This window comes from Chelonia mydas, chromosome 3, assembly GCF_015237465.2.
Source record: "Chelonia mydas isolate rCheMyd1 chromosome 3, rCheMyd1.pri.v2, whole genome shotgun sequence".
Taxonomy (NCBI): domain Eukaryota; kingdom Metazoa; phylum Chordata; order Testudines; family Cheloniidae; genus Chelonia; species Chelonia mydas.
The window spans coordinates 98237419-98250512 of NC_057851.1; the positions used below are offsets into that span (position 1 = coordinate 98237419).

A 13094-nucleotide genomic window follows, 5' to 3' on the forward strand; every position below is an offset into this window, starting at 1 on the left:
GACTGTGGGTGGGGATGTAATAGTGGTGGGTGATTTTGTCACTGTTGTGAAAGAATACTTGGAAGCAGTCAATGGAAGAGTTATTCTCGTTTTCCCACATGTTAGTACGGTATCAGGGTCTGTGGTGGGGCAGAAGTTTGGTCCCTTGTAAAGAACAGATAATTCAGCTGCAATTAGGGGTACTCTTGATAAACTGATGATGTTGGGTTGTCATAAAGCATTTATGTTGGGTTGCCATACCTGCACGAGGAAATAAGGAAATCGATCAACAGAGCCAGACGTGTACCCAGAAGCCTCCTATTGCAAGACAAGCCCAAGAAAGAAACCAACAGAACTCCACTGGCCATCACATACAGTCCTCAGCTAAAACCTCTCCAACGTACCATCAGTGATCTACAACCCATCCTGGACAACAATCCCTCACTTTCACAGGCCTTGGGAGGCAGACCAGTCCTCACCCACAGACAACCTGCCAACCTGAAGCATATTCTCACCAGCAATGACACACCGCACCATAGTAACTCTAATTCAGGAACCAATCCACGCAACAAACCTCGATGCCAACTCTGCCCTCATATCTACACCAGCGACGCCATCACAGGACCTAACCAGATCAGCCACACCATCACCGGTTCATTCACCTGCACGTCCACCAATGTATTATACGCCATCATGTGCCAGCAATGCCCCTCTGCTATGTACATCGGCCAAACTGGACAGTCCCTATCTAAAAGGATAAATGGACACAAATCACATATTAGGAATGGCAATATACAAAAATCTGTAGGGGAACACTTCAATCTCCCTGGACACACAATAGCAGATTTAAAGGTAGCCATCCTGCAGCAAAAAAAACCTCAGGACCAGACTTCAAAGAGAAACTGCTGAGCTTCAGTTCATTTGCAAATTTGACACAGTCAGCTCAGGATTAAACAAAGACTGTGGATGGCTAGCCAACTAAAACAGCAGTTTCTCCTCCCTTGGCGTTCACACCTCAACTGCTGGAAGAGGGCCTCATCCTCCCTGACTGAACAAACTTCGTTATCCCTAGCCTGATTCTTGCCTGCATATTTATACCTGCCTCTGGAAATTTTCACTACGTGCATCTGATGAAGTGGGTATTCACCCACAAAAGCTTATGCTCCAATATGTCTGTTAGTCTATAAGATGCCACAGGACTCTTTGCCGCTTTCACTAAATAAGGACACTACACCAGAGAAGAGGATCGTATCACAGACCAGATCTCCCTAATAGCCCAAGAGAGCTTGCTCCATTACAGAACAAAAATTCTGATTGCATACACCCACTTGTCAGTTACCACCCCACACCAGAGCCCGTATAGGGCATCATTAAACAATTACAAACCATGCTCAATGGGGACCACATCCTGAAAAAAAGTCTTTCCTGAACCCCCTCTTCTGGCCTTGAAGCAACCCCCTCCCCCCAACCTCACTAAGCTCCTCATCAGAAGCAAGCTTCCCGCAGACTAGGGCCCACCAACTCAAAATGGCACTAGACCCTGCCAGAACAACAGAAGGAATATCTCCACTGCTATAATGATAAATACTTCACCACAACACAGCTTTCAAGATCCAGTGGTCCTACATGTGCCTATCACAATGTGAGGTTTACTTCATCCAGTGCACTCAATGCCCCAACAATCAGACAATCACTATGCTGTCAAATAAACTCGCACAGAAAAGTGATAATAGACAAAAACACCATATCACACATGGGTGAACACTTTTCACAAAACTATCACTCCGTATCTGACCTCTCAGTCCTCTTCCTCAAAGAAAACCTGTGCAACACTTTCAAAAGATGAGCCTTGAGCTTAAATTCATAATGTTGCTAGACACTACGATCAAGGTCTTAATAAAGACACTGGATTTATGTCTTATTACAAACAAACAATCTGTAACCCACTAACCCCACTTTTTTTGGTTCTATGACTGGAGGGGTGTTAATGGGCCACTTTACCTTGAATGGTCTCTTACAATATGTATTAATTTCTTATGCTAAACAGCAGTTCCACTTTGTATTTAGCTATGACACTCTGAATACCCTTCCCAGACCTGGAGAAGAGCTCTGTGTAACTCAAAAGCTTCTCTCTCTCACCAACAAAAGTTGGTCCCATAAAAGATCATCTTACCCACTTTGTCTCTGTAATATAGAGAGATTCAGAACAGGGCATGGGAGGGAGAGGAAAGTGGTCTCAGTGATTCAACAACACTAGAATAAGAAGTTAGAATATTGTAGAGTAGGCTTTGTTCGCTTGTCATTTGCCTTTCCCTAGTTTTATAGGCCAATGGCATGAACAATTCACAATTCTAGATTTGAAGAGCTCAGTCAATTCAAATATTTCAAGATTGCAGCTATTTCAATTAAAACCTCAAAGTCTGTAAATACTCTTCTTACCCAATCACATGCACATGAACCCCCTGCCACTCACACATGCATTATCTGTTCATCTTATCCAGAGACTGTGAATGGAAAAGAATCAAGAAAATTTTGCACTCGGCAAAGTTGCAATTAAGCTTGGTTTTCAAGTTTCCTGATGGGGAAATACAATGATGACATCATTAATACATACCTAATGATTTTGTTAGCAGGCACTTTATTTCAGCATGTCATACAAACAAGTTACATTATCCATCTTAATGGGTAAGTGACAAGGCCGAGATAGCGTCTGCAGAACAGACTGTTGAAACAGTTTGTGTGTTTTGTGTTTTTACAAGCAGAGGTGGAGCCAAAACAGCTTAGCCCCAAAATAAGATGCTTTTGCTTAGGACAATGTTCTGTCACAGTGACTATTATCCCAAGGACAAAGCATTTACTCATTTTATCTGACAGACAGGGGTGCATGAAAGGGAGAGTTGCAGTCACAGTTTGAATACCTTAGGGAAGGAACTTGTGCAACTGGAAAAAAATTTAAAAGAGAGCACTGTGGAAATCAAATTACTCTGAATGGCAAGTCAACAATATACAGTATTAAGCTTGGCTAATGCCGATGACAAGCACATTTGTTAAAAAATCCAATTTATTAGGACATCCATTTTAAAATATTTGAATTAAAGTACTCCATATTGCTGAAGTCATTAACCCATCTCTTGCACATTAAGATGACTCACCTTCTCTGAAACGAACAGTGACATAGTGGGATCCAGAAAGCCAAAACACGCACTTAGTGAAAATCTAATAAAACAGAGAAATAAAACTTTTGGCAGAGTAACGAGCATCCACAACGAGTCCTTGGTAGCGATTGCATCTGTTTTAAGAGAAGACAAGAAACTGTGTTCTTTTGGTAGCATGGGTTGTGTTTAATTTGATATGCCCATAACCCACTCTCTTGCTTCCAAGATTTGGTATTCTCCCGCTCCCACTGCTTTAAAGATGGTCACCTCATACACAAATTGAAGCGAAATTTAGAATGTTACAGCTCATCGATGGACATTGTTATAAAATCAGATTTTTTTTAAAGCCTCCAAAATTGGAAGATCGACAAATTAACCAGGGGGGGTGGGGGGTGGAGGGGGGGAGGAAGAGAAAACAGAACTTAATTTTTCCTATTTAATGCCTTCATCTTAGATTAAAGTAATTGAGCTATTGCCTATTAAGTGAAGCAAAAATATTAAATACAGCCATTTCTCTACAGTACACCATCTGCCATTACATAAAATCAAACTAGATAATCTAATAATTCATTCTGGCCTTAAAAAGAAAAAACAACAAACACATTGTGCATCATAAAACCACATGTGGAAGTTCTCCCTTTTCAGGGTATTCCTAGTTCAGACATGTGCTACCAAAACAAAAAAGATTTTCAGTTGTCAAACCAAATTCATAAGTGTATTCATGCAGTTACCTGATCAGGCTTCCTGCACCTTGGATACGAACTCTAGACAAGACACATTTCAGGTGCCATTGTGATGTCTTTTCATTTCTAAGTTATGTTCCATTGCCCTGCTCCTGCGCACACTTCAATATGTGCATGATCTCGATGTGTGTACAATGAGACCGCTACTCATATGCATCATCTACAAGATCAAAACCTATGACTATTGTATAATGACTTCCACATAGCAAAATTCCAAAGCTGCATAATTCAGAGTATTTATATCCAAGCTATACACATCTTTCAAAGACAGACAAATGGTTAACCAGCATATCCCATCTAGTGGTAGTAAGCAGGATACAGACTCATATGTATGTGTAAAAAAAAGAACAGGAGTACTTGTGGCACCTTAGAGACTAACAAATTGTCCTCGGTACTGTAAGCCTCCAACTAGCCTCAAAATGCTACTAAGCAAAGACAACTAATCATTTCCAGTCCCAAAGCCCAGAGACGCATGTAGAAAAATCTCACTGCATTTCAATGCAACAGAGAAAGCTAGCATTTACAGGGATGGACAGAAAACATTTGGTTCATTCCAAGCCACATGCACCCATTATTTTTAGTTATGTTCAACAAGGACCTGATCCTGCACCATTAAAATCAGTTGCAATTTTGCATAAAAGACTTCTTATGCCTGATTCAGCTCCAGGAATCTCATTTATAGTTACACACAAGAAGAATTAAAATATTTTACTAGAGTATGCATCTATCTATCTATCCATCCATCTCAAATTTGAAATACTGAGCAAAGGAAGTGGAAGGAGAAGAGCCTACCGTATTTTGGTAAGAGGTACATGTTCAGAGGCACCAGGATCAGCACTACACATCCTAGCACTATGAAAGGGACTTCATAGCCAAAGGACTGATACAAAAAGCCACCTATAGGTGGGCCCAGCACCAGTCCAAGCCCTGTAAATGTTTCAAGACTGCCCTAAAGAGGAGGGAGGGAGAGAGAGAGAGAGAGAGAACAAACATCAATTTTTGGGTGCATCTGAATTCTTCAGCAACAGTCTGGAGACAAAATCACTTCCTATGAGGAGCATTCAGTGCGATGAGGTTGGTTAGATAGAAGTGAGGCTCTGTCATTGATCAAGAGCTAGAACAAAATCACATCCATCAACAACCACCTTCACATGCAAGGACAGCAAAAGGAGTCTGAAAAGTTGTCTAGGTAAAAGGAATCTGATCCTCTTATTACAGCACAGAGAGGACAGGACCAAGTATAGTTCTTACTTTTTTGGTATTAGCCACTCAAGTACTGCCTAACATACCTGGTTCCTGGGGCAAAATACCTCCATTGCTGTTCCATATACCCAGTACATCTGCAGGGATGCCAGCAATGAAGTGACTACATTTCCCAAATACAAAATTACATTAGAACCTGAAGGGGAGAACTTAGTAAGCATATTGCAGTAGATCATCATCAAGTCACTTCTTTGGGGCTTGGGTGAAAAATGCCTTAAGTTGAAGCACTTTTCTACCTATATACAATTGGTCAAGTTCAGCCCCTGCATCTATCTAATGAAGTCCATCAAGTCACAAAATGGGTATGTTTGACCCACTAAGTTTGGTTTCTTTTATCAGATGCTACCTCAAAGAATAGGATGAAGGGGGCCTATGTGGACTTAGTATTGTAAGAGGAGACTATTAGTCTCCATTAGTTACATCAGGGGTAGTCAATAGGCGGACCGCAGGCGAAACCCAGACCACCAGATGCTTTTGAATGGACCCCAAAATCTATTTACTTATCATATGTTTTATAATTATTTTCTCTGGAGTCTGGACCGTGACCAAGAAATTTGGATTTTGACAAAAATAATTGACTACTCTTCAGTTACATCATTGGATCAGCCTATACTTAGGCTAAGAAATGTTCCTGGGGGGGGGGGGGGGGGAGGGAAGGGAGTCGTTAGCCATAATATCCACTGGGAAGTGATAGAACAGTGACAAGAAAACCCACATAAGGGCATGTCTACACTAGAAAGATGTACTGCTTGCACTATATGGGTAGTGCTTTCACCAGTATCATTATTCCCATGCAGGAAGGAGAAAAACTGCCCTGGTAGAAATCACCTTTACACTAGTATACCTGTGTCTACACAAAGGCTTTTGCCACTATGACTATTTTGGTTAAAAAAGGCCACCCATAATTAAAATATGGGTAAAACTTAAATGTATACCAGACTTGTGTCTCCACTTGGTCTCCTTTGAGTTAATTTGCTCTCACACACCCAAAAAATTAGGATTACTTCTATCTAATTGAACAGCAGCACCAATTCCTACTCCAAGTCTCCAGCCATATCCACTTCTTAGATCCCTCCTCCCATTGCTACTGGTTTGCTGTTTTTAAAGCAAGGGCACAGGATTAGTATCATGCAGGGTTTGGTCAGCACTCCCTCCCTTCTGTCTACTCCTAGTGAAGCCATCACCAATGCAGCTGGACACAACAGCATAGGGTGGCCAGACAGCAAGTTTGAAAAATCAGGACAGGGGGTGGGAAGGTAATAGGAGTGTATATAAGAAAAAGGCCCAAAAATCAGGACTGTCCCTATAAAATTGGGACATCTGGTCACCCTAGTCCCACTAGAATGGAGGAACCTTAGAAGAAAAAAAATCCCAGATGTGATGGTTTAACTTCTCGCTGAAGCACCTGGTTAAAGCAGATTTGATCCTTAAGCAGAAAGCTGTAGGATAAGCCAGACCATTTTCCTTTGTTGTGTGATGTCATATGACATACGGAATTCAGTTTTCATGAAGACTAGATTAAGTGGTTGCATTTTTAAAAAGCTTTCAGATTGTACATTGTCTGTCAGTATCCTACCCATGTTTCAAAGAAGGCCGGTAAATGGATCACAAAAAGAACATAATCAAAAATCCCTCCTCAACTAATCCTCAGAAAGACATGAAGGTTTTTTTTTTGTTTTTTTTTTTTAAAAAAAAAAAACACTCCTGCATATGTTACTGAATGAGCTCAGTTTTACATCCTCATTCCTTCCATTGTTCCAGGACTTGCATAACTTTTATTGCAGTTGAATCATGATTATTCATCCAGGGATATAGGTTTTTTTTTAATTCAAATTAGAGATTTTTGTCAGGCTTTTTAAGTTTGAGGAGCTTATATTAGACACCTGACATGATCTGTAGGGTTACAGTGGCTGTCTGGTACGCACAATGCACAAAGATGTAGGAGAGTCATTAAAACACTTTTATTCTGGACGTTCGGCCATCATGTGTAGTTCTGTACATACCATTACTGTAGCTATGTTATTGGGAAAAGCCTTTGCAAGAATAGAAAATGAAGCTGTCACTGCTGCAGCAAAGCCCATGGCATCCACCGCTCTAACCAGAAAACACAAACCAATGAATACTGGCCCATCAGGTGCTCTGTCCAACAGACTGAAAGAACAAGGAAACAAAACAAAATGAAACAAAACAAACCAAAAAGATAATAGCTTTAAACAGTATGGTCTAGTGGTCAAAGCACAGGGCAAGTCACTTGCCCTTTGTCAAATGGGAATAACTCTTACCTATCTATCACATAAAGAAAGAGCTTGAAACATTTAGACACCTAGCAGGCAATGCAGGCTCCCCCACCTCCATCAGAGTCCAGGGACAGTGTCCTTATGAGAAGCTCAGTTCCACTTTCACTCTCAGGTGCTGTGGAAGGTGCTGTCCCAGGACCTGCTTGGGTGCTCCAGCTTTTGCATGTATTTGATATATTAGAAGCTCCAGTATCTCTAGTGTATGTCTATACTGGATTGTAAATCCATGCTAAGACTCAGGTTTGAGCCCAGACCTCCTTTAGCATCCACACACAAATATTTTGACTTGGGTCAATAAGCTCTCAGACCCAGGTCCTAGGACATGGGTGGAGAATTAACATGAGATAATATATGGAAGAGTCGATTTTGGCTTATGCCCCAATGAAATGATTATTGGGGGTAGCAGCATGTAGCTGCTAAAGGCGAAACACATGCCAGCACCCTTGTGTCACCCCCCACTCCCAGCCGCCACATTAAATTCAAAATGGATTTCGGGAAGTGAAAACAAAAAGTTAAGCAGTTATGATGAAATTTTTTACTAAATATTCAGCCCCTCCCCTTGTGTCAAAGATGCTTTATGGAGATAAAGAGCCTTTTACTGATAGTACATAATGCCATACAAATCGGTACCACTAGACCATGCCAACCTGGCTGTCCAATTACTCTCAGCTGTAATGGGGATGGGGGAGAATTTATAGCCCACAGGTGCCTTACTAACTGTCCAAAATGCACCTGGGGTTGTATCTACTCCAGGAGTCCTGTATTAGGAGTCCAGAAAGATGCCAGGAAGGGGGGTGCTTTTCAGTCCCTTTTACTGAGCTATGATCCAAACAGGGGAGGGGTAAAAAGTTATTTAGGCTATGGATGCCCTATGAGGAATCCAGGCGGTCCTTGGTGTGTGTGAATAGTCTGTGGGTGCCATATAAGGAGTCCAAATTGATCTGGGGTGTCTGTATGTAACTATGGGGGCTGTAGTGTAAGCTTAAGCTGCACTGGGGTCAGCGCAGGACTGCAGGGAGCTTGCAGGGAGGCTTCACTATCTGCAAGTGAACTCAGCATCCCGTTGCTTTCCCCACAAGTTTTCCACACAATCCCATTTGCTGATGATTGCAAACTTTTCCCGGAGCACAGACTCCAAATGGGTGGTCACACTTCAGTGCAGGGCATGCTCATTAGGGCCTCCTCCATAGGCCCTTCCACTCGTAGATGTACTGGCCAGGCACTATAAGTCTAAAATGATTAGAAAACCATAGGTAGTAAACCATGACAAGTGGTCGCCCTTCTTCCACTACAAGGGAAAAAATGGACTGGAATATTAGAAATAATTTAAATTGATTTTGTAAGTCAGACCTTATCATAATGCGATTGGTTTCTGCTCAACTCTCAACAGTATCTAAGAACCAACTTTTTCTAAGAATAAAACCCAAAGTATCATTTTTGACCTTGACTTTCGCTATAGATGAAGTCAAGCTTCTTTTTGAAATACTCAGATAATAATGTGTTCTTTCATTTGTCTTGCCAGCCCTTTCACCTCTGCAGGGCAGTCAGTCAACCAGGACCTTTTTAGGGGTCAGGGGAGGGGGCAGCCATATGCGGCTACAGAGATCAAGGAGGAAGCAGGAAAGAAGAATTGATAATTGACACCCTGGATAAACCAGGTCATCAGCAGTAATACCAATGGGATGAGGACGTATGCCAGGCTGACAGAGAGAGAGGCTGCAGCACATTAGAAGAGATTGGCAGTATAGTTTCTGGAGCCAAAGCAACACTTGAAGGAGAAAAATCAAGTGCAGCAGAAAGGTTAGGGAAGCTGCTTGTGCTCAGGGCAGTGAGACTGAAAGTTCCAACCAGAGTTACATCTGTACCTCCTGCTCCAGTCCCACACCCTGAGCCCCACCACGCTACTGTATCCTGCAGCCCCAGAACCCTTTGGACAATTCTGTGATCGGGTGGTACATGCTACAAGGCATGAACCCCAGTTGGAATGGGCATGTGTGCCACATTCATTCTTCCAGTCCTGTGAAGCAGCAGCCAGTGCATACATGACACACTAGAAAGGCCAAAGAGAACTGGGGTGGGAGGCACTCAGGATTGGTGAAACAGAGCTGGAGTGTTTTTTTCCTCTCGGAGTGGACAGGATTACGAGTCAGTTAGTTAGCCACCTGTCTCAGCAAGAGAAAGACCAACTTAGTGGTGCTAAACTGGTACCAACTCCCTGTCTCACCAGTTTGTTAGCCACCCAAACAATCTCTGGAGAAGCTGTGCCAGCCTTTACTGTACCCTGCAGGTTAACATTGTAATCCCCATGCTCCCTAGAAGAGTGTTCCCTGTAATATCCAGATCCTGTCACTAGACACTCGCAGAAATTACCAAGTTGGCTGTCTCCAAAGAGAGCGTACTCATCAGCCTGTTTTTCAGTTCAAGATTCACACTTTACTAAGTATAAAAGCACTGAGATGAATTTATAATAAACCCAAGAATAAGCTTATTGATTAAGGCCAGAGACGTAAGTGAAACTGACTAAAATGGTGAAAGGAGAACTGGTTACAAATAAGTATAACACTTCTCAGAGACTAATCAAAACTTTTAACAGGTGGGAAGCTTTGCCTAAGCTAAGTTTCTTGCCTACAGCAACCTCTCAGCATCACCAGCCTCAAGGCCAGGATCCAACTTTCATGGAAGCAAAAAGCACTGTCCATTTTGTTCCCTCAGTGATGGACAAAATGTTGTTTTATTCCCCCAAGACTCATTGTTTTGATCTCGGACACAAGACAACCTCCTGGGCTTTAAGTCTCCAACATCATCTTATGCTGATTACTCATTTATGGTTAAGCTGATTGCTTCCCTCCCTCTCTCTGATCTTTACTCTTTTGTGTTTCTGGCTTCCCTATTTACTCTGCAGTCTCTTCTTCTCTTACCTAAGCTAAAGATCCCTGTAGCGCTCCAAAATACTGTAGGGTTTGCTCATCAAGTGGGTTACTACCAGAACAATTGTGACAAGAAAGTGGGGATAGGGATGTGCTGAACCTGTGACATATGAGGGTGGCAGCTTGGAAGTGTTGCGGACCCAGTCCGCCAAGTCCAGGGGCATATCAGGGTGGCAGCCCGGAAGTGCTGTTCGACCCAGCCTGCTCAGGCTTACTCTATTCCGGTGCAGTACCTGTGGCATACAAGGGTGGCAGCTTGGAAGTGCTGCTTGGCCCAGGCTATTGAGCCCAGGGACATATAAGGGCCAGCTTGAGAGTGCTGATTGACCCGGTCCACTCATACTTGCTCTGTTAATGTGTGTGTGCTCATTTGATTTTGGGGCTGGAGGAACCCAGCCCTGGGGAACCTACGTCCTGCAGGATACCTCCACTGGGAGGGGACTTGCAGAAGGGAGGAATAGAGTGCCATATGCAAACAAGTGACACAAGCAGTACAATAGAATTACAGAACCCCCGCCCCCCACACCCCCAGAAGAGTAACCCTAATAAATGAGCATATCCCACAGTAATGGGCAAATCTGGTAACAGAACAGCCCCAGTAGGATTTCAATCTGTCAAAGGCACACTGAACCACCATTCTACAGCTACTGAAGGTGTAATTAACCTTTTTTGCCAGGCCTTCTGAGATCAGGGTACTGTTTCATAAGCCATAAGGGGTATGTGGAATTCCTTAGAACAACAGTGAGGACAGTTACTCTATTTTTGACCATCTCATTTGGTGGGAATAGTGTCCCAGCCTGTCCATGAAGGTAAAGTCCTGTTCTGCAGAAAACCTTGGCACCATGTACTTTGCTGGAACAGCCCACATTAGCATCCATGAATTAGCCTCCGTGGTCAACCAGGGCCTCCATAATGATTGAGTTGTATCACTTGTAGTTTATGCACTCATGCTCCTTGAGGAGAGCGAATTAAGGACACAGGAGTCCCATCCATGCCCCAGTGCAGTTTGGAAAGCCCAATCTCTCAAAATTATTTCAGGGACTTCGTTTATGCCCATTAACCTTTAGGTAAATCTCAGTTCCAGTTACCATGCAAACATCCACCAGCACAGCTCCTACCATTGACTTGCCAACACCAAACTGGTTAGCCATGGATCTGTAGCAGTCAGGGGCAGCCTTCTTTCAGATGGCTATAGCAACCTTGCTCTTGACCAGCCTGGCCTCCCTCACATGTGTCCTGATGCTGAAGTGTCAGGGCAAGCTGATGACAAAGCTCCAGAAACATCTGCTTCTTCATGTGAAAGTTCTGGAGCCACTGCTGGGCATCCCAGGTCCACATGATCTGATCCCACTAGTCGTTCTCATGGCCCTGCTCCAGAAGCACCAGTCAACACATGGGGAAAATCTGCAGTTATAGCAAGAATCATGAACAGCACCCACCATCTGGAGTCTGCTACATCTGTATTCCCTTCTGAGAAGTGCCTCCAGTAGGACCAAAAATCACTATTAAAATAACCACCAGCATCTCATGGACACTCTACCGTTTCCTGAAATGGGAGGGAAAGTGCAAGCTAGACAAGTTCTTCCAACAGTGCTTCACCCATGGTTATGGCTCTGGTTCTTGGGAGGGTGTAGACCCAAAGATGACTCAGCTGGATGCATTGGCAGGCTGAGACAACTTCCAGTCAAGTGCTGTAGGATGGACAGTCAAGTTTCTCCACAATACACAGTGAAACAAGGCCTAGAATGGCTACAGCGAGAGGCTACACTAGGAAGCCTGGAATATGCCCCAAGAATAAGGTTTGACTGGGGTCAGCATAGCACAGTATGGATGCGTCAGCATGATTGCGAGACCCAGGTCCAGAAATGATAAACCCAGGTTCACTATGCAGTGTGGATGCAAAACTAAGATACCGAGTCTGCAGACTCGGATTCCACAGACCCAGGATGACAATGCACTGTAGACATACCCCTAGCAGGACCGGCTCTAGGCACCGGCAAAGCAAGCACGTGCTTGGGGCAGCACATTTCCAGGGGCGGCGTTCCAACCATCTATTTTTTCGGAGCAGTTGCGCTCTCAGAGCTGTGTCATTTAGACGGGGCGAGGGCACCGCGCTCCTGGCCGCAGCGGGAAGGGGAAGCCCCAGCCCTGGGATGCTGAGCTGCCAGGGCCCTGCCACTACCTGGGGAGGAGAGAGCGAGTACTGCCGGGGAGCCGGGGCTGCGCCACCTCATCTGCGCACTGGCTGCTGCGCTGCCTTGTGCCTCCCCTTATATCGGGGCTTCTCTGCGTGGCCGGGCGGGGGGAGCGGGGGGAAGCCCCTGCAGGGGCTGGGAGAAGGTGACGTCACTCCCTCCTCTTCCAGTGCCGCCTGCAAGGCCCAGCCCCACCTGAGCTTGGGGCAGCAAATTTTTTGCTTGGGGTGGCAAAAAAAAAAAACAAAACACCACACCCGTAGAGCCCGCCCTGACCCCTAGTGCCTGAACAGGAAAAGGAGAGTTCTACCTGCTGCTGGGAAGGGGAGGGAAACAGTCTCTAGCCCTCCTCCAACTCCCCTGCCCCGCTTTGGGGGCAGAGGGCCAGCACAGCAACCTTCTTCCCTGTGAAGAACTCCAGTGCCTTCCTCCGTTACTCCTTATAGTTTTGACAAGCAACATCCCCACAAAGCTGAACTTGATTTCACAGTTTCACAGCTGCCCAATGGGGAATAGACACTTTTTAAAAATAAAG

General features: G+C 44.2%; 1 protein-coding gene across 5 annotated transcripts in view; it reads right to left on the reverse strand.

Moving 5' to 3' along the window:
* Window positions 1-13094, reverse strand: part of SLC18B1 (solute carrier family 18 member B1) — a 109881-nt gene that overhangs the window by 86385 nt on the left and 10402 nt on the right. For all 5 annotated transcript variants that reach the window (XM_043542931.1, XM_043542930.1, XM_043542932.1 and 2 more), the window contains exons 5-7: window positions 7144-7291; window positions 4670-4826; window positions 3132-3268 (exon numbers count right to left, since the gene is read on the reverse strand). In XM_043542931.1, the coding sequence (XP_043398866.1) occupies window positions 3132-3268; window positions 4670-4826; window positions 7144-7291 (442 nt within the window). The remainder of the gene's footprint in view (window positions 1-3131; window positions 3269-4669; window positions 4827-7143; window positions 7292-13094) is intronic.